Source organism: Suncus etruscus, chromosome 1, assembly GCF_024139225.1.
Source record: "Suncus etruscus isolate mSunEtr1 chromosome 1, mSunEtr1.pri.cur, whole genome shotgun sequence".
NCBI classification, from domain to species: domain Eukaryota; kingdom Metazoa; phylum Chordata; class Mammalia; order Eulipotyphla; family Soricidae; genus Suncus; species Suncus etruscus.
Window position 1 is genome coordinate 45,449,544 of NC_064848.1, and position 21,830 is coordinate 45,471,373.

Genomic DNA, 21,830 nt, shown 5'->3' on the forward strand with positions numbered 1-21,830 from the left:
ATCCATTTAAATCTTCCTTTCCACATCAAAATAATTGATCAACTCAGCCATGCTACCAGATAAATGAACCATGATAACACTTTTTAAAAAATGTGATGTGGATTCCATCTTGGCCCCAACTGGTTCCCTGAGGACTTGCGGAGCATCCCCAGAACTCAGAGCTAGGAGTAGCCAATGAGCAATGAGCCAGATGTGACCCAAAAACTTAAAAGAACAAATTTCATGTCATTGTGGAAGCTAGAGTTTTCTATAGTTTCCCATAGTTGAGCTAATCGCTAGTAACAAATGTCAAAATCAGACAGAATGATGATTATCAAAAATGAGTGCATGCTTTTAGTTGCTTCTATCATCTTTATTGATGTGTAACTGCACAAAATGGATGCTAAGGATGGCTCACTGATGAGTCAATGCTATGTTAAGAAATTGAAATTGATTTAATTTCCAGTCAGCTTCATCCCAAATTGCCAAATAGAGAGAAAAAAAAAGTCCCCAAACTGGTATTAGAAAAAAAAGTAGTGTAAATAAATAAGGAGTCCTGATTTCAAGCAGTTCTTAATAAATTCATAGGTGGGTGTCATGAATTTAAACAAGGCCTTGCCCATGAGTCTCCTCTCTTGCATTCTTCCAGTGCACAGTGACCTGTGGCCAGGGTCTCCGGTACCGTGTGGTTCTCTGCGTTGATTACAGGGGAATGCACACTGGAGGCTGTAGTTCAAAAACGAAGCCCCACATCAAAGAGGAATGCATCATACCTACTCCATGCTATAAACCCAAAGGTAAGCACAATGGACACTATTTTACTAATCTCTTCATTGTTAGTTGAATTCATATGCTGCTTTATTTATCAGGGTAAGGGGAACTCTCAGTGATGCTCAGGGGTTACTACTGACTCTGCAAAGGAAACATTTCTGAATGGTGTTCGGAGACCATATAAGAAACCAGGATTGAACCTGGGTCAGCAGTGTGCAAACTAAATGCCTGGCTGCTGTATTATCACTCCAACTCAGGTGTTTTAAATGCCTTCAAGTATCTTTTTTTATAACTTACATTATACTAAACAGACTTAAATTCTTAGTAAAAAAAATCTTTCAAATAGTTTGGCTTGCAAACTGTTCTTAAGCTCTTCACCTGTTTTCTATAACTCTCTGCTGGGTCATAAAATTGTTTGTGGACTGTTGCAGAAAAATATCAGACCTGTTTAAAAGGAAATATTTTAGAAATAGATGTGTGATTTATGATCCACATTTAGTTCTGTGAAAAATCACAGTCATTTCAAATGGGAAACATAAAATATATTTTCAACTGATGAAGCATGAAACTCTTATTTTTATCTTGAAAATTAGAATATTAATATGAACATAAGTTATAGAACCAGGATTTGAAAATTTTTATGGAACACTTCACGAATTTGCGTGTCATCCTTGCACAAAAGCCAAGCTAATATTCTCTGTATCATTCCAATTTTAGTATATGTACTGCCATAGCGAGCACGGGATTTGAAAATTTTAAAATGACAAATAAACCAGAATTTAATAGATTCCGTATGAGAATTGTAGGAGATACCAAACCACTTATCAGTATTTAGGAAATACTCACAGCTCTGTCCTTGGGAGTTGTTCCCAACAGTTCTTGGGGGGCTATGCAGTGCCAGAGATTGAACCAGAGTTGACAATATGTTAAGCAGGCACTCTAATTTACCCCTGTACTATCTCTCTGGCTCAAGAACTGTAGGTAATTTATAGGAAGCAAATGGGAAGAAGGGAGACCTTCCTAATAGAGCTTAAGGATGGACATCTCTACTGACGATATTCAGCCTACAGAAAAGGCTTGAGAGTTTAGTGCCCAAACAGGAGGAGGCGGAGGCTTCCAGGGATACCCCCAGTACTACTAAGGTGAGGGGGCATGTCCTTCACTAGAACTTGCAAAGTGTGCATACTAGTTTCTTGATAACTCTTTCTATCTCAAGAAAGCTATTTTTTAAGTAGTTCTGTCTAGTGAGGAAAAGTAGTAGTAGTAGTAGTAGTAGTAGTAGTAGTAGTAGTAGTAGTAGTAGTAGTAGTAGTAGTAGTAGTAGTAGTATACTGGTTCTTCCAGCATAAATATTACTCTGACTTTTGCACTGTCAGTATTATGGTTGTATTGTGGTTGTATTAATAAAATAGAAAATTCTAAGGTCAAAACCATTTAGGAGAACTCAAGTAGAAATTATTGTAATTGTCTTTACTTTTAAGCAAACTATGATTACCAATTTTTTTAAATTTATTTCTTTAAATTCCTTAATTTTTTTCTGAAAATCACCTATACCTCAACGTATAGGCTGTTCTTGGTAGGAGTGAATGACATCATGAAATCTTAATAAAAAGAAGAAAAAAAAAACATAACAATCACCCCACAACAGAAACCAAATCCAAAAAGACCTCTCTCTCTCTCTCTCTCTCTCTCTCTCTCTCTCTCTCTCTCTCTCTCTCTCTCTCTCTCTCTTTCTCTCTCTCTCTCTACTTTATTTTTGTTGTTGTTTGTTTGTTTGTTTTGGCCCACACATGGTGGTGCTCAGGGTAACTCCTGGCTCTGCTCTCTGCTCTCAGACATTATCCCTGGCAGGCTCAGGGGACCTTATGGGATGCCAGGGATCAAACCCAGTTCAGCCGCGTGCAAGGCAAATGTCCTAACCACTGTGTTATCAGTCCAGTTCCAAGAAATTTCTCTCTAAACTTTGATTTGCTCATCTATAATCTGGAGTTTTTAACTTCATTTCAGAGGCCATGTAATGATTCAATAAGAACTCATCCAAACGTATGATTAGGTCAGGTTTGCATATAATACATTTCAATAATAGTTATTTCAGGGTACCCCCAAACAGGAATTAAGAAGTCTAGTTTTCCCTCTTTCTTGCCCAGTAAAATGACAGCTCAATGCAAGGACCCCAAGATGCAATGCTGCTTGGGCCCTGCAGTGCCGAGGTATCAGTCTCCTTGGTGGTATTCAGAGGTGCTGTGGGGCTACATGTAAGGACACATGGGATTTAACAGGAGTTAGCTGCAAGTAAAGCATGTTCCTTAAGCCAGTACTACCTTCAAGCCTCTAATTTCAAAACTTGGTTATTAGCATCTCTAAATATGGAAGTGACAAGTATACATGTGATAGGATTTGGTTCAAGTAAACAGTGTAACACTACAAGTCTACTTATATGTCATACTGAGGGCTTAATTCTGAAAGAAGGGTGAAAAGAAATGGCATCACTGACCGAGTTTAATTGGAAAAGTTGGAGAAGTTCCAACATGATGTTCATGTAGATAGTGGAAGGAGTAAACACCATTTTTCTATGTTTAAAGTGTTAGTGAGTCCTTTAAGCTTTGTCAATTTTGTATTTCTCATTAAATTTGCTTTCTAATTATAAGTATTTTCAGTGTACAGGAGACAAGAAGTAATTCCCCTAACATAAAACAATTATTTATTGCTTCTTCAGAGAAATAATCAAGCTACTTCAGCAAAATAAAAGCAGTTTTTGGTTAATCTTCAAGAATAAAATTTGGACTTTCACAATTAAGTACTGGGTCTGTGTCGCTAAACATAATTAAAATGCCAGAAAATTCTGTGGTGTGTGAACAAATAAATATTTCATCTTTACAATAATATTTCAAAATGCTGATAGAGTTTTCCTGGCTCATGCGATAAAGGTTAATATGCCATAAATAACCTAATAAGTATGTCAAAATATGAATCTTGGCATTTACTTTTGTGGGAACAGTTATAACCTCTCTCTTTCCATAATTTTCCTCTAGGAAGTAGTGAGGAAGTTTGTTCTGAATAATTTGGACAAAGCAAGAAAATAGGCACAATGTGTTAATTATGCATTGTTGACCCTAAATTATTCACATGTGGGATGAATGATTCAGATATCTGAGCAATATTTTCTGTCTTTGGAATGGGGAAGTTTTATTTGGTTTTGACAACATAGCACATCTCACACTAAACCAAAGACAAAAAAGAGAAGCTATGAATATACTTTATTGTATTTTGTGTGTATAGGTAAATAGACTTCTATCTTTTCAATAGTAAAATAGCTAATGGATACTTTGATGGCTTGCATATATACTATGTTAATGATCCTAGATTTATGCCTTTCAGAGTAACAGGATTTTCTTTTGTTCTTCATACTAAGTGGCAACTATAAACACATAGATAAATTTTATTAAACATTCTAGAAACTTCTTAATATAGCCATTACGAGAGGCAAAAACAGTTATCAACAATATAATATCTGGATAGTAAAACATTAAGAGCTGGTGAGGACATAAAGGAATTTCCCTGAAATCCTGAACAGAGCCTAATCTCTTCTCTCAATTCTCAGAAAAACTTCCAGTAGAGGCCAAACTCCCATGGTATAAACAAGCTCAAGAGCTAGAAGAAGGAGCTGCTGTGTCAGAAGAGCCCTCGTAAGTTTAAAACCTCAAACTGTTTTGCTTCTGAAACTGATAGTTTTTCATAAAACAGTATCTCATAGGCTGTGACTCTCCTGAGCTCCAAACTAATCATTTTATCAAGGCTCTTTGGGCTGTAAAATTGGAGATTTATCACTTGCAAATGTTTTTGCAAAACTTGAAAGTTATACTAAATACTTAAAAATTGTATTTTGTGGGTCAGATCGATAGTACAGAGATGCTTGTTTTACACATAGCGGAGTCAGTTTCAATCCCCAGAACATGCTATGATCCCCTCAGCTCTGACAGGAGTGACCCCTAAACATAGAGCCAGGAGTAAGCTCTGAGCACTTTCAGATGTGGCCCACAATTAAAACAACAAAAAGAAATAAAAATGTATTTTAGGTAACATAATTTTAGTAGTGATAATTTGTATAGGCTTGTTGTATAATTACTATGTCTTCACCATCACCAAAGTACCTAAAACACTTAGTAACTGTTCTTATGTTACTTATCTGCCTTTTCCATTTATCCTCATTCCCATACTGCTTAGTGACCTCAGTTATGTTCTCAAAAGCTAGGGGTTTTTCATCATATAGTATTTTCCATTCCATTTCATTCTTTAGTTTCTCTATATACTATATGCATGAGTAAAATCAGCCAATATTTTTTCTTTTCCTTCTGACCTTCTAATTTATTTTAATTAGCATAATGCAATTCCAAGCAAGCTCCAACAAATTGTAATTCTTCATCTTTCCTTGGAACTGTGTAATATATTTTGGTACATTAGTGTGTGTGTATACATCTATATTTCAACTTCTTTTTTCCATTATCTCTTGTTGAACATTTGGATTATTTCTGTGTCATGACAATATAATACTGAGTGCTGCCATGATAATAGGTGTGCATATATCTTTTCAATTTAATGGTTGTAAGTTCTTGGGGTAGAATTTCTGTGCTGCATAAAATCTCTAAATACTTTTCAAATTTTTCAATTAGAAGATAGAGGTAGTGACTATCTTCAGCCTCTTTCTTTCTCTTGCCAATAGGCCAACCAATGAGACAATGCTGCATCTGATAATTTGATATGAAAGTCTGGGAAACTATCATAATTTTTATCTTAAGTTTTGCAATATTTCCAATAAAAAATTGAAGGGTAATTTAAAATGCATTCTAAGGGCAAAAGAAGATAATTCACTTCTTTTTTCTCTTCTATCTTGGCTATCAAGCCTTTAATCATGGTCTGATACATGCTTATTTCTAACAATTTTATTGATAATCATATAAAATTATTACAATTAGGCACAGAGACCCTAGGCTCATGAGAAGAATAAACAAGAGAGACCAAATAGATTAGTTGATTGTTTTTTTTAATAATCACATATTAATTCTACTTAAAAATATCCACTGCATCAACATATCTTCTGTATATTTTGCAAAAATTCATAAAGCTAGTTATTGATAAAATTAATTATCAAAGAAATTTTCCATAATATTTATTATATAGGTCAACATATTGGAAATAAGTTCCAGGCTCTGCACTATACAGTGATCCATAAGAAGTTGTACCTACCTCACCTCTCAGAAGTCATAGTTATTATGGTTTTGAGATGATTTACAAATTAAATCCTTCAATCCATAGTTTACTGGAGATATACATTAACATAAAATATGCATAGTCCAAGGCAATTTTGAATTTTCTCGGAATCATCTTGATTGAATTTAATCTTATGGTTTTCTTACACAACTGTGTTCATAAATAATACCCTAAATAGCAAGAGATTAATAAAAGATTCCAAACTAGGATTGACATAATAATACTAGCTCACACAAATTCTTTCTTTCTTCTTTCTTTTTTTATTTTCTTTATTTTTTTGTTTTTGTTTTTCTGCTTTTGGGACTACACCCAGTGATGCTCAGGAGTACTCCTGGCTATGTGCTCAGAAATCACTCCTGGCTTGGGGGACCATACAGGACACCAGGGGATCAAACCGCAGTCTGTCCTAGTTTAGCCATATGCAAGGCAAGCACCCTACCACTTGTGCCACTGCTCTGGCTCCAATGATACCAGTTCTTTTTCTTTGGGAGGGGGTTACACTCGGCAGTGCTCAGGGGTTTACTTTTGGCTCTACTCTCAGAAATAGCTCCTGGCAGGCTCAGGGGCCCATATGGATGCCAGGATTTGAACCACTGTCCTTCTGCATACAAGGCAAATGCCCTACCTCCATGCTATCTCTTCAGCCTCTACAAGTTCATTATTAAAGAAATGGCATTTGGTTTGTGAAGTGAGCAGAGTAATGTTGTGTACATTTTGAAGTACCTAAGTCTCAGAGTAGTTTGCACATGAGATAACATATTTCTTACTTAAAAGAACAATAAGTAGAAAGTGGCTTTGCACTATAAAGTTGTTGCTATGCATCTTTATACTTTTTTTGAGAAAAGCAACCAAACACTACTAATTTGTGGGAAGGTAGTGGTTAAAGTGCAACTTTCCCATGATTATCTAAATTTTTAAACTTTTCTCTCTGTCCTGCCAAGATCTAACCTGGAAAGACTTCTTGCTGATAGAAAGGAAGCAAACAGCTTATTTTTGATAAGTATTGACTTCTTAATCCCCTATGGTTTTATTTAAGACACAGTAAAATGCAATATAATTGAAGCTCACTGATTTTATATATACATATATATATATATACATACACACAAAGTATATATACTTAAGTATATTTAAAATCAGTCATTTTATTTTTATCAAAATAAATTCTTTCCTCTCCTTTATCTATATAAAAACTATATATGCTATATATCTAGTCATTTGGTCTAAGGCATAAGTGTATATATTATTGCATTATGATATGACAAAGTTTAAATTAAAAAATATTTTACATCAATAAATAAACATCTTTTCCATGATGAAATACCTCCCAGGTAAGGATATAAGTGGACTTTAATGATTGTGCAAAAGAATTACAATGACCAGAAAAGAATTAAAAGACCTGCTTTTCACTAAAGGCCTGATTAAGATGCATTATATTTCATTTTAATCTTAATAAAAATCCTTAAATACATAATTTAGGCAATTGAAATTGTAGCCATATATAATAGATTATTAAATTTAACTCTTAATGTCATAGAATTGCCTTCTTGGTATGATTAATCTGAATTGAAGTAGATTGTAATTTGAGTGCTGGTGCGGGGTAAGGAAATGTATATTATTATGCTCCGAACAATAATTACTCTTTTTACTGAAATGAAATAAATGACAGCTGTATCATACTATAATAAAGGTATATGGTTTCCACATTTTACAATGTTTAGCACACTGAACCCTAAGAAAGGTCCTACATGTCATACTGTTTTTTTCTATTGATTTTGAACTTTTAACAAAACATAATTTTCTATGACCTTAATTCTTTTTTGAAAACCACATAGACTAGTTCTAAATGTATGTAGAAACCTATAATTATTCTCCATAGTATAATGAAAAAATGATATACTGTCAGCAAGTCATTCCTTTCCCCTAACTAAAGCAACTCAGATTGCTTAAATTAAATGGCAATGTTTAGAAGTTGTGGCTGTCACTTCTGAACTGCTCCAGGGAAGCAGAAACTGAGTGAACTAGTTTCTCTTGTGTAGTAAAACAGTAAATGTCATTTATTTCACTTCATTAAAATTAAAATAATATCATCAGCATGTCTCATTAAATAATAAAAGAAAATACACAAAAACTTTTAGCATTTGAAAATATTCTTAATAAATATTAAATTCATAACCCTAAAATAAAAAATTATTGGTTAATAATCTAGCAAAAAATATACTAGAAAGCATCAACTCTAAGATAGGTCTAAAAAAAACTGTGCTTAAATCCTTAAATAAGTAACTGAAATTAAATAGAACAGAAATATATACCAGTGTTGTTCCACTAAATACCATTCAGGAGATACAAATGCAAATACAAATAATCAAGAGATTAGTGCCACAAAATAAATAGCTGAAATAAGAACCAGAATTGCATCATGCTATAATGTACCTAATATTTTGCGATTTTACTTAAAAAGCTGCAGTTTCATTGGAAATACTATTAAATATTGTTTATTCTTCAGACAAGCTGTTTTTGAAGATAAAATAACTGATTCACAGCAAGATAATAATAATAATAATAATAAAGGCCCAACTGCAGGATAAATTGAACTAACTGATTCATACAATTGAGTTGGGGGAGGAAGATTTAGAAAAAGAGGCATTGGAGAAGACCTTGGAGAAGAGGCCTGGGTATACGGAAGATGAAGTGGTGTCAGAATTATGTGAATGAGAACTATTATGGACATTATTATAAACCACAGAATGTCAATCAATAACATATATGTGCAAGCTTAAAATTAATAAATCAGGTATCTGGTCTATAAAGTATAAAGGAAGAATATTGTGATAAGAATATTTTATTGATATAAAAATGCCTAAGCCAATTGTGAGTACTCTTCTCCAAGATCATATTTCACTGATGACCATATTTTTTTCTTATACAGAAATGTTTTTTATTAATATTTTTGACAACTTGCATTAAAATCTTTAAGTAATTTGGGCAGGAGGAGAGGAGTTGACTAAAATTGAAAAAGTACTCAGGGTCTTTAATTTGATCCTTTTATAGAATGTCTCGTGGGCACTAATAAATATGGCCCAAATAATGTTGTGTTTTGTTTTGTTTTAGAGATATACTTGGCAGTATTCAGGGAATATTTCTAGCTCTACACTAAGAAATCACTCCCCAAAGTCATTGGGGAACCATATGAGATACCGGGAATTGAACCTGGGTCTGTTCTATGCAAGAAAAGTGCCTTACCTGCTGTACTATCATTTTTCTAATGTTCCTAATAAATTTTTTAACAAGTAAATTTAATGAGGCTGGAGAAGTTGTGTAACAAGTAGGGCATTTGCTTTACGTGTGACCCATTTGGGTACCATACTGGACATCCCTTATAGTCCCCTGAGCACTGTCAAGAATAATTCCTGAGTGCAGAATCAGAAGTGACCCCTGAATATCACTGCTTGTGACCTCAAAATAACAAAAAAAGTGAAGTTAAAAGATTCTTAGCAAATTATATTTTTCTCTCCCCTATCCTCAGAACAGTGTGATCAAGATCCAATCCAAACTCAGAAGAAGCAATGCCCACCTTGCTTTTGCCAGTGAAAGTTATGTAGTATAGAGGATCTTATAAATAAATACAATGAAGTGAACCTGATTCCAGTGATCTAACTGAGGAAACCATAGTGATCCCTGCTACCTAATAAAATACAGAAGGTATTATGCTAAAGATAGATATGCAAAAGGTTTTATGCTAAAAACAGATGTCTACAAATAGTAAAATTGATTTGGGGAGAGTTGTCTTCTTCTGAGAGATTTAGGAAGAGGGAGATGGAGAGGCCAGAGAGGTGGCTCAAGTAGTAAGGCATTTGCCTTGCAGACACTAACCTAGGATGGACCATGCGATCCCCCGGCATCCCAGATGGTCCCCCAAGCCAGGAGTGATTTCTGAGCACATAGCATAGCCAGGAGTAACCCCTGAGTTTCACCGGATGTGTGGAAAAAAGAAAGAAAGAAAGAAAGAAAGAAAGAAAGAAAGAAAGAAAGAAAGAAAGAAAGAAAGAAAGAAAGAAAGAAAGAAAGAAAGAAAGAAAGAAAGAAAGAAAGAAAGAGAAAGAAAGAAAGAAGAAAGAAAGAAAGAAAGAAAGAAAGAAAAAGAAAGAAAAGAAAGAAAAAAGAAAGAAAGAAAGAAAGAAAGAGGGAGGGAGGGAGGGAGGGAGGGAGGGAGGGAGGGAGGGAGGGAGGGAGGGAGGGAGGGAGGGAGGGAGGGGAGGAAGGAAGGAAGGAAGGAAGGAAGGAAGGAAGGATGGAAGGAAGGAAGGAAGGAAGGAAGGAAGGAAGAAAGAAAGAAAGAAAGAAAGAAAGAAAGAAAGAAAGAAAGAAAGAAAGAAAGAAAGAAGAAAGAAAGAAAAGAAAGAAAAGAAAGAAAGAGAAAGAAAGAAAGAAAGAAAGAAAGAAAGAAAGAAAGAAAGAAAGAAAGAAAGAAAGAAAGAAAGAAAGAAAGAAAGAAAGAAAGAAAGAAAGAAAGAAAGAAAGAAAAAGGAAAAAAAAAGGGAGATGGAAAAATGACAGGGCATTTTGTTAGGCTTTTGAAGTTGTCTCCAGCTGATGAGAGTATTGTTTGGGAGGCAGATTGAGTTTAACTGATTGTTTCCTACTGGCAAACACAGAGGATTAGATTAGCTTTCTATGCAGTTTTTGAAAGCCATCAAAATTTTACTTTTCTTTGGGGGAAGGGAATCAGAACTACATAGTGGGAGTAGTGCAATGACATTCCTATTTTAGATAGAAGCTAAAGAAACTACTGACAGATATTTCCTGTCTCTGTTTTCTATACCTTACTTGGAGTCTCTGTCAAGATGTATACATAAATATCATAACCGCCTCAGGCCACATACACATTATCACCACTTTGACAGATTAATTTCTTGAGGAAAAATGAGACGGTGGTAATCTCTGGACATGTAAGGACAGCTCATCTACTGTTGCTATTCAAAAAAGTATTTAGCTGGTCTTCTTAAAAAATCTAATCTGACTTGGAATAGGAAGGAAATTGTTCATTTCCTTAACTTCTGTGGGTCACTAACAGACCGCCAAATGCTCTCATAGGTGTAATTTGTTTAGAGAAGCAGGCATATGACAAAGGCAATATTCTCAGTATCCTGGATACTCCCAGTGCTTAGCCTTTCTTTTCCAGGGTTTTTTGCTCTCTGAATCATAAATTTAAGAAGAGAAGGGGAAGACTAAACACACACCTAGGAAAGCAGGTTCCTACCAGATTGATTTCAGTTGTCAGGAGTTCTCTTCATATGCTTAAGAATAAGCAATAGGACAAGGATGGTACCTTTGGGCTCTCTATGGCCAGCACAGCCATTTTAATTAGCCAACCTTCCCTCAAATCCTGCATACCCCAAGATGAGAGCCTCAATTGTGTCTTCCTTCAAAAGTAAAACTGAATGGTTCTCTGTGCCTTGATCTTGCATTTTAGAATATCTTGAGCTATCTTATTCAAATTTTAGGTCACATCTTTACTGCATGGTCATGAAAACATTTTTGGGCTTCAGCACAATACTCAGGCCTCAAATGTATTGCCATAAATAACTTTGGTGAAAACCATTAAAGAGGGGAAGAAGAAGAAAAAGGAAAGCAAACAGGCAGAAGGCAGCAGTAATATCTGGATGCCAGATGGCATGAGGTTAGTGATGGGGCTGATTCAATAAGAAGCAAGGGGAAATTCCTGTCATGCATCTATGTGAACAGAACCCACAAGGAATTAGATACAGAAAGAAAGGCCAATAACCGTCACTATGGTGATCTTGTAGTCATTAAATGCTTTGTTTACCTTGTTGAAAATTGTATTTAAATATGTAATATTTAGGCATGTGTTTACATTAGTCCATATCAAGGAAGTTGTCTGAGAATGTGGAAGGCTTAACTCAGTGGCTAAGAATGTAAATTCATATTTTTAAAAAAGTAGCTAGAAATGTTAATTTTGTTACATGTGTTTTTATACTTCCCCCCAAAACTATTTAGAACAGCAAGCATCAGTAATAAACCTAAATAGTTTTTCTGTTCATCTCCTCAGTTCAGAATGTCTGAATCATATTTTCTTTTTTGAATTTCAGATCAAGGAAAATACAAAGGAATATCATGTATAGACAATAAAACAGATAATTATTTTTAGTAATCAAGATGTCAATGAAGACCAATAAATTTAAGCAATATCTGCAAATTATTAAACCACATAAAAGATACAGGAGCAGGAAAGGATTGGTATTTAATTTCAGAATTTAAATAGCACAAAAGCACTTACTTTTGATATGTGGATTGTGACAATGCTGTAATTTTAACAACCAGATTTTTTAGCAACCAGAATGAATCAACGTTTATCTCTTCAGTGGTCATGACTTCTATTAATCCCAGCACCTTCTTTCGGACCTTCTTACCCAAATCATTCTTATATCCTATATCTTCTACAATAGCAGAATGCTAATATAAATTATCTGGCATATTATATATTTTAAATGACTGTAAGGAGTCCCAGGATCAGTTCAAACTTTCTATTGAAAGAAGCTAAATTTGCTCATAAGTCACTGGCTCTATACAATCTCTGGTACCATATGGCAAAATTAATAAACTCTTTTTTTTTTATAGAAACTGTTTAGTAGATACCTAATAGTAGAAGCTACTATTAGCCTAGTAGCTATAAACTGTGAAATGAACAATTAACTCAAGAATGCCATTGAATATTTGGAAATATAAAGCAAGAGTCTTTCTGCTTCTAAAAGGAGTAAAGGAGAAATTCTTGTGAGTGTCAAAATTTTATGACTATATATTCTTCTGAGCTAAAGTATCAGAATAGGTCAAAGGGCTAGTATCTATGATAGTCATGAATGTCTCTCCACTTCACCCTGTAGGCTGGTAGCTCCCAAAGCACAATGAGGAGAACCCATGATCTTTAGAATCCCTGATCGATCATTGTATCACCAGACCTGAAACACAGGGTCAATTATTCCCTGGAGGAGGGAACTCCCTAGCAGTGTGGAGGAGAGTCGGGGCCTCACCAGTGACTCTCAGCCCACCAGGCCATCGGTTCTTTGTCAGGTCTGAGAATGGTGTGCTGATCAGGCCTTGTAGTGCCAAGAATACTGAGCCACCCAGCTGGTGCTGATGCACTCCATAGACAAACTCAGTGGTGCTCAATGACCTCCGGAGCTGCACACAGCAATGCTCAGAGATCCTGTGTGCCAGAAGTTAAACTCAGATTAGGTGCGGACTAGGCATGCACTCTACTATCCCACTGCCATTTCAAAAGTCAAGCTAGAGAATTAGAGGAGACACGTTAAATATTTCAGCAGGTAGATGGATGTTAATATTCATTAAATTTGGTTTGAATCTAACCTTAAAGGCAAAATAGTCATTAAAATATCAGGAGAGCAATTTCTATAGTAAAATGATCAAAGCTTTAATATACATATGTGGATTTTTAGTGTTTTCAGGCTAAATAAACTAAAATCCACATAGAGGCTAAATAAAACCACAGATAACTCACAAAACTTAAAATTAAATTATGAGGGAAATTATAATTATTTTATTTTTATGTAAGTTTCTGAAGGATGAGTTTGTTTATTTATGTCTCCAAAGAATAGTCTGTTGGGACCAAAGTAAAACACAATTAAATTTTTGATCATATACCCATATAGATCACCTCAGTGTGCAGTGGTGACAAGTTTAGATTCAAGTGACAGATGCCTGTGTATAAATCTTAAATCTCCCACCAGTAGCAAGGGGCACTAGGCAAGTCAATTTCACCCCTCAATGCCTCAATTTCCTTAATTGTACAATTAATCTAATGATAGTGCCTGCATAATAGGGTTATTGTTATTTTTTAAGATACCTGGTATGCAGAAAACCATTTGTATGTGCTACCTGTGATTTTAATTTGGTTTTGTCCAGCATAATTCATCTTCACAAAGAATGTTTAGGGAATTACTGGTATATAACAATCACATGGAAAAACTGAGGCTGATGTTGTTTATGCTTCATATCTGACAACATGGAAGAGAAAACTACAATTTTACACAAAATTTAGCTGGTGGTGCCTCTCCTAATTCTATGTCGCCTCTTTAATATTTCTGAGGTTCTTTAAAAACACTTTTTAAACATTGATCTTTGAATTTAACTCAGAGTTTATACAAAAGAATAAAACTTAACTAACCCTCATTTGTTTAAGAGAGATCTATATGGAATTGCAAAGATTAATGAGGGAAGTTTAGAAAATGCCTGGATGGAAAAGCATCTTCTCTCAAGTCTGAGAGTAAATGCAGTTGATCCCCACAGATTTTTTTCCAACATGTACTAAGACAGAAAAATCAATAACAAATTCAAGAAGGCAGACAGAACCATTTTTATAAGGTCATTAGGAAAGCCTTTTATTGCAAAGCAAGAAGTTCTAAATTTGTCAGTCCTTTCTACAGACTCCACTTATTGCTCACTCTATAGCTACTTTCAGAAAGCTAAATCTGAACTATGGCTCAGCTGAGCCCTAGAGAGTGACAAAGACAAATTAATGGGATCGTTGTGTGCCAAAATAAAGTATGGACCCTGTCACCACCAATATATGTTAAGTCCATTAAGGTCATTTTTAATGAACTGAACTTTTCATTGGAAAACTTTGCCAAACTTGTTGAATTAAAGGAAAGAAGCCTTTGCAAAATTGCAAGATAAACTAATTTCACTCCACATGAAGAAGAAATGGTTCATGAAAATCATTCTGAGTTTACAGTATTGTAGATTTTTATCAAAGTCAAGGAAAATGATATGCATTAAAGACTACATTCAAGTATTAAGTTGGAAACTACAAATGTATTAATAGCATTATAAGCTATAATGGCATTTTAATCCTTGAGACTAGTATTTTTCAATACTATGACTAGCCTCAAGGAAAAATCCAAACATTTCAGTCATATAATGGTCATTCATAATAAAGAAATGATGGAAGAGAAAAATTATTAGGAACCAGTGTCAATTTTTCAAAACAAATGTCAATTTGTCAAGGGAGACTTGGGACATTGGTGATGGGAATGTTGCACTGGTGATGGGTGGTGTTCTTTACATGACTGAAACCCAAACACAATCATGTATGTAATTAAGGTGTTTAAATAAATTTAAAAAAAAAGTCAATTTTTCAAAACAAATAACTGGATATCATTTGTATCTCCTACCTACAGGAGTATAGGGACCTATCTTCCCTTTCACCAAAGCTTTGTGCATGCTGAGTTCTTTAAAGACTAGTCAAAAAAAATAAAACTCTGAATCCTCTTATAACCTAGGGACAATTCCAAACTGTGCTAGCACCTATTGGACAACTTATGACATATATCCACTGATCTCCAATCTAGATTCTTGATAGTATCCTCCTTTGACGGGAAGATGCCCCTAATCTGTGTCTTCTATAAAACAGTTTTTTAGGATTAAAGTGTGATAGATACAGAATTTCAATCTGCTTCAGCTACATGATAACCCAATTCTACATTAAAATAAAATGAAGCCAATACATACTGTGAGAGTACAACAATAAAAAAAATTAGTGCATAATTCACTATACCTTCTAAATCTAGGCATCATACACTTTCAAAATACTGTTATAAAGCCTGATCTCAGGAATGGGTTTTGTTTCTTGGTGTTTCTTGCTAAGCACTAAGATGTATTTTTTATTTCTTGGAGTATTTTAGGCCAGTTCTTGGCTTCAGTCTTTGTGCCCATAAAAAGGCCCAATACCAAAAACTGGTGGTATCGGTTCTTAATGTATTCATCCACACTCATGTTTTCATCCAAAAAGTGTTTATTGAGTATCTATCATGTTAAATTATGCTTTGTAGGTGTTTTCTACAAAGGGAGAGATAACAATTAGATAAAGTTTCACACTTTAATCATCCAAGGCTAAGAGGTGGCATAAGAAAATGTAGATGTGTCCTATGAAAGTTTCACAAAATCACTAGGCTGTCCTCTTGGAGAAGTAAGAAGTTAACTGAGACCCAGAGAACAAAATTGATTAAGCAGAAAGGAGAGAAAAGATTCTTCCAGGGAGTCACCTAAAAATAAAGAAAAACCTTGAATCTAGAAAGAATTACATATTTTTATTAATTTTTATTGTGGCCAAGTGAGTTACAAATCTTTCAGAGTAATATTTAAGGTACATAGTGATAATGAATAAGGGGGATTCCCAGCACCAGTGTTGCCCTTCCTCCATTCCTTTCCCAGCATGTATCCAACTTCCTCCTTTACCACACAGATGCTAGTGTAACCGGTCCTCCCTTGTACAGCTAGTTGTAGATTGGGTATCGATTCTGTTGTCTTTGACTTTGGGCTTGGTGTTCAAGTCTGATAATTTTTTATTTCCACTAAAAGTTCATATGACTGTCTAGTTCTGATACTGTCCATTTTTTCCCTAAATAAGTGTTCAGCAGAGAGCATTTGCCTTCCACATGACCAATATTGGATTAATTAACAGCACCACATATTGCCCCCAAACACCGCCAGGAGTGGTCCCTGAACAAAAAGCCAGGAATAACACCTGAGCAACTCTAGGTGTAGCCTAAAACTAAACAAACATGTAAAAATTTGTCAAAAGAGATTACAGTGGCTAAAGACTTGTAACTAGGAGATTAATAGGAGCTGTTGATAGAAAATGGCAGATCATACGTGTGGTGAGAAATTTAGCTTATCTTCAGCTTATAGTGCGGAATAATGAAAAGTCTTGTACTTTAAGATCCCTGTCCCTCATATTAAAAAATAGATTGGTAAGAAATAACAGAAAAAATACAAAAAAGTGGTTGTAATTTTTGTCTTCCAAGAGAGGTAGGAACTTCCTTTTCAGCAATTTGACCCTGAGAAGCTCCAATCTCAATTTTATCAACTGGAAATTAGAATAAAAACTGTAGTTTCAATCTAATGTTCAGAGAGGTCAAATCATAACATATAAATATAAAATGGGCATGTGTCAAAATTTTTGTTTAACTCAATTATTGAAAAAGCAAGCAACATGTCAAACAAAGTTCAAATGAGAATTGGACTTAGGCATGTTTCTATCTTCATCCAGACAAAATCATTTGCCTCATCATGAACATAAAGAAATCTCAAGCACTATAGATAAGAAACATTTATCTAATTATCAGTCTTATAAATAGAAACTTTGATCTCTATGGAGTTTATTAAATAATTGTACAATTTACTGGTTTTTTTGTTTGTTTGTTTGTTTTTTTGGTTTTTGGGCCACACCCGGCGGTGCTCAGGGGTTACTCCTGGCTGTCTGCTCAGAAATAGCTCCTGGCAGGCACAGGGGACCATATGGGACACCGGGATTCGAACCAACCACCTTTGGTCCTGGATCGGCTGCTTGCAAGGCAAACACCACTGTGCTATCTCTCCGGGCCCATACAATTTACTGTTTATTCCTTTCAATCAATAACATTTTCTATCCCAAATCTTAACTACAAACTAAAATGTTTATTATTAAACTAAAAATACAAATATTTTAGATTAGGGCTTAAATACTCAGAAGTTTTCCATGTGTTGGTCATATCTTTAATCCAAGAATCATGAGATCAGAAAAAAAATACAAATATAAAAGTGTGAAGCTATATTTGCAACCCTGGTTGAGATCCTGACTGATCCCCTGAACATTTCCAGGTATAACCCCTGAACAAGATTGGTTTCTGGCAGCCCCAAATAAAGAATCATTAATATGCAAGTGTTAAATAGTCACAAACAAAGAAGTACTAAAATGTTTAAAGTGTGAGGAAAGAAACCGAGAAAAAGAAATATAAAGGGGGGGGGGGTTGCTATAAAAGAAAACTGGAAGAGTCTAGTGGTGTTGAACCTCGAGGAGAATGTACTTCAAGGAGACACATGGTCAGTTGTGTTGTATATATAAGTGAAGATATCTGAGAACTGGGTTTCATAATGAATAGCAGGTGAATAGGTGTGGGATACTCTATTTACTATCTGTAAGTCAACTTTTCTCTTGTTAAAGAACTCCTGAATGACAACAAAAGGGGTCTTCCTTTTGTAGAAATCCTTCTAATGTCAGGAACTATATCAGGAAAGACTAGGACAAGAATGCAAGTTGAATTTAAAAGAGAACTCAAATAGTTTTAAAAATGCCTTGTAGTCTCTCACTTCTTGGAACTTTGAGAGAACTCTATCACCCCCCCACACCTCTACACACACACACACACACACACACACACACACACACACACACACACACACACACACACACCACAGTATTTCTTTAGTATAAAGTGTCTTTGAAAGGAAAATGCAGTCTCTTCAATGAAGTCAGCATTTCTCTCACTTCTAGCACTGAGTATTTTCTGGAAGAAAGCCATTCAGACATATTTGCTGAGACCAGCTGCCACTCAGAGAATCCAGAATGGCAGCATTATCATGAGAAAATGTAATCTATTATTTGCAGTTTGTCACTAAATATAACTCTCCCAAAGCTGCCTTAGTGTGATTTGGAATTGGAGCCTCACTTCATATTAAAAGTGGTTAGCAGCATAAGGCAAGACAATTGCTGAGGGGTCTGTATTGGTGTTTTTCAGAATGATATTGGTAGATGCATCAAACTACCATTCAGTCTGTTACTTTAATTACTGGGATCATTCTATTCTTGCTTACACTGCTAAGTCACTTACCAAGTTGCAGACCCTCACATTCCATGTATGATAATTTAGGATTTGAAAAAACCAATTTAAAATGTGGTGCTAAAATCAGACATTTTATGGAGTGGTTTCCTGACACCTTCAAAATTTTTTTACTTGGAAACTTCAATATGAATTGCATAACTAGAATTAATTATTTGCAACTCTAGAGAGTTTTAAACTAACAACAGCCTTTTCAGAATTAGTTTTATAATTCATCTTTCAGCTCGAGTATCCCTGACTAAAGTTCTTTCTCAGTAAGATAGATTTTCATTTATTTGGGATGATTTTGGTTTGGTTCTAAGCAAATGTAGAAATATTTGGGTTAAGTATTTTTCAAAAACTTTAGTACACACTAGCTATTTTATTTTAAATAATCATCTTATATTTGTCTTTGCAAGTAACACTAAGTTTATAAAGTAATTAAAATTACTTTCTATTCATTTGTGTGTATGTGTGTGTGTCTGTTTCTGTGTCTATGTGTCTGTGTATGGCACAGCTCTCATAAGCTACCAGGGCTAAAGAGCAGTACAATTTGGATAAGGTACATTATACATGGTCAACCCATGTTCAATTCCTAGCACTGCAAATACTGAGCATAAATCTAGGAGTAAGCATAGCTGGATATGGCCCCAAAACAAAAACAAACAAAAACCCTATAAAAAACAGAGCTTTGATCTCTCTTCTGTTATGTGAGTCCATGGTGAAGATATAGTTGTATGTCAACCAGTACGGGGACGTGATCCAACACCAATTCTGCAGAACACTTAATCTTATACTTACCAGCTTCTCAGGAACTCAGAGGAATAAATTTTATTGCTTATATATAAAAATAAATAAAAGTTATTTTACCATGGTAGTCTAAATGTTTGTTAACCTATTTTAGAGGAAAAATGAGAAGAGGAAATAAACAGACATTTCACTGAGGAAGACCAGCAGATGGCCAACAGACACTTGAAAAAAATTCTCATTATCACTTATCATTAGGGAAATTCAAATCAAGACAACAATGAGATATTATCTTACACCAGAGAGGATGGCACACATTAAAAAATATTGTAAACAATCTCTGTTGGCAGGGATGTTGTGAGAAAGGAACTCTCCTCCTCTGCTGGTGGCATTGTTGCCTGGTCCAACCCCTATAAAAACAGTATGGAGGGATCTCAGTAAATTCAAATTTGAAGACTCATATAACCCAGCAATCCCACTTATGGGTATCTATCCCCAGGACAGAAAAACATTCATCCAAAAGGATATATGCACATCGCTACTCATTACAGCGCTCAGTACAATAGCTAAAGATTGGAATCAACCTAGATGTCCAAAACCAGATGAGTGTGACATGCAGATGTGGTATAAATATACAATGGAATACAGCATAGCTGTAAGAAATGATGCAATCATGCATTTGTTTAAAAACAAGATGATGAAATATTAAATAGCAACCCTATGAATTAAAGTAATGACCATTATTTTTGTACCAGATGAATAACTTTGCATGAGCTTTTCTGGTTAAGTTTATATAGAATTACTTATCTAATATTTTTTTCTAAAATTTTATTTTTCTAATATTTTACTTTTATTTTCTAAATCCCTCCATACCACATGTTAATAGGTAACAAAAAATAGAAAAACCATAATTGTGATGAAAAGTTTAAAAATGAGAATGTGCCAAAGATCATATTAATCATGTATATTAATATAGGAAACAGAAAGTTGATATAACCAATTCAAAACAAAAATTTAAAACATCTGTAGTTAGACAAAAATGTTGAAATGAGTTTCTAAAAAGAATCCAAATGAATCTCTTCAGAGGGCAACAACAGTTAGAATTCCATAACTAACCAATATTTCTTTGGGCAAAAATCATTTGCCATATCAGTTTTATTCAACTATACAGTGGTAAAATAATCAATAAGAAACTAAGTTAGTCTGGAAGGATATCCATTTGTAATCCATTTGTAATTTGGGGTTCTCCACATTTGTACACTGTTCAATTTCCTCTTGGTCTTCATCATGCCACCACACTCATAAAAAAACACCAAAAAAGGAAGACAACATTTGTTATAAATTTTTTACTCAATTTCTACAGAAGTGAAATACTAAGCCAAATTTTAGTCTTTTTTTTTCCTTTGGTTTTTGGGTCACACCCAGTGACACTCAGGGTTACTGAGTTACAGGGTTACTCAGGTTACTCCTGGCTATATGCACTTAGAAATCACCCCTGGCTTGGGGGACCATATGGGATGCTGGGGGATCAAAGTGAGGTCTGTTCCGGGCTAGCAAAGTCAAGGCAGATGCCTTGGGCCCTGTGCTACCGCTCCAGTCCCCAAATTTTAGTCTTTCTAAGATGATTTCATTCAAGTATCTAGTTAAACTAGAGACTGAAGTTATCTAGATAAAACTAGAGACTAAAGTAAGAATTCTAGTATAAGCCTGAAAGTAATATTCCTATAAAACTACCTACTTTAAATAATCAGTAATTCAGTTTCTTTTTGAACAAAAATGTACATGAGAAAGGAGAGGGGGAAATTAAAAATTAAGAAATATCTTAGATACAGACCATGTATGCATGCAAGTGGGGACTATTTCTGTCTAATTGATATGACTGTAGTGTGAACTGTTGCTGTTTAAGTATTATGCTGATTTTTTATTGTTTCAGTCTCTACTTCTCTCTCCTTGATAGCTGCTAATAAACTAAATCACTGGGATTTTACAAGTGAAATTGATTATCACTATTTTCTTTCTTACAAAAGGGTCTATGGTGATAATTCCTATTAAAGGATAAGCTGTTTGTTAATAAAATGAAAAATTAAGGCAAACAAAAAATAAATCATTTACTTGTTGGTATTCTATAATACCCTGGAGATGAGGTGACTAACTTTAGAAATCAAACCAGTTATTTCTGAAGTTCAGGTCCATGTTTTCAAGAGCTCATTTATCAGCTGTTCTTCATTCACTTGACAGTAGTAGTGCCCCTATAAAAAACAACTGAAAAGTAATAAAAGTTAACTTTCAATAATCTGAATGTTTTCATTGTTCACTCATATGTCAAAATGGTGAGCACACTGATTGAAATCTTGTAACTCCATTTTAAAAGTTGCACTTTACAGAATCTAA

General features: G+C 34.6%; 1 protein-coding gene and 1 non-coding gene across 2 annotated transcripts in view; one reads left to right on the top strand and one right to left on the bottom strand.

Moving 5' to 3' along the window:
- Nucleotides 1–21,830, top strand: part of ADAMTSL1 (ADAMTS like 1) — a 503,362-nt gene that overhangs the window by 246,376 nt on the left and 235,156 nt on the right. The window contains 2 exon segments of the mRNA XM_049769401.1: nt 629–776; nt 4,352–4,436. Of these exon segments, the coding sequence (XP_049625358.1) occupies nt 629–776; nt 4,352–4,436 (233 nt within the window).
- On the bottom strand, nt 1,385–1,491 carry LOC126028618 (U6 spliceosomal RNA). Its single transcript, XR_007502452.1, has one exon. It is a non-coding gene; the product is annotated as a U6 spliceosomal RNA (small nuclear RNA).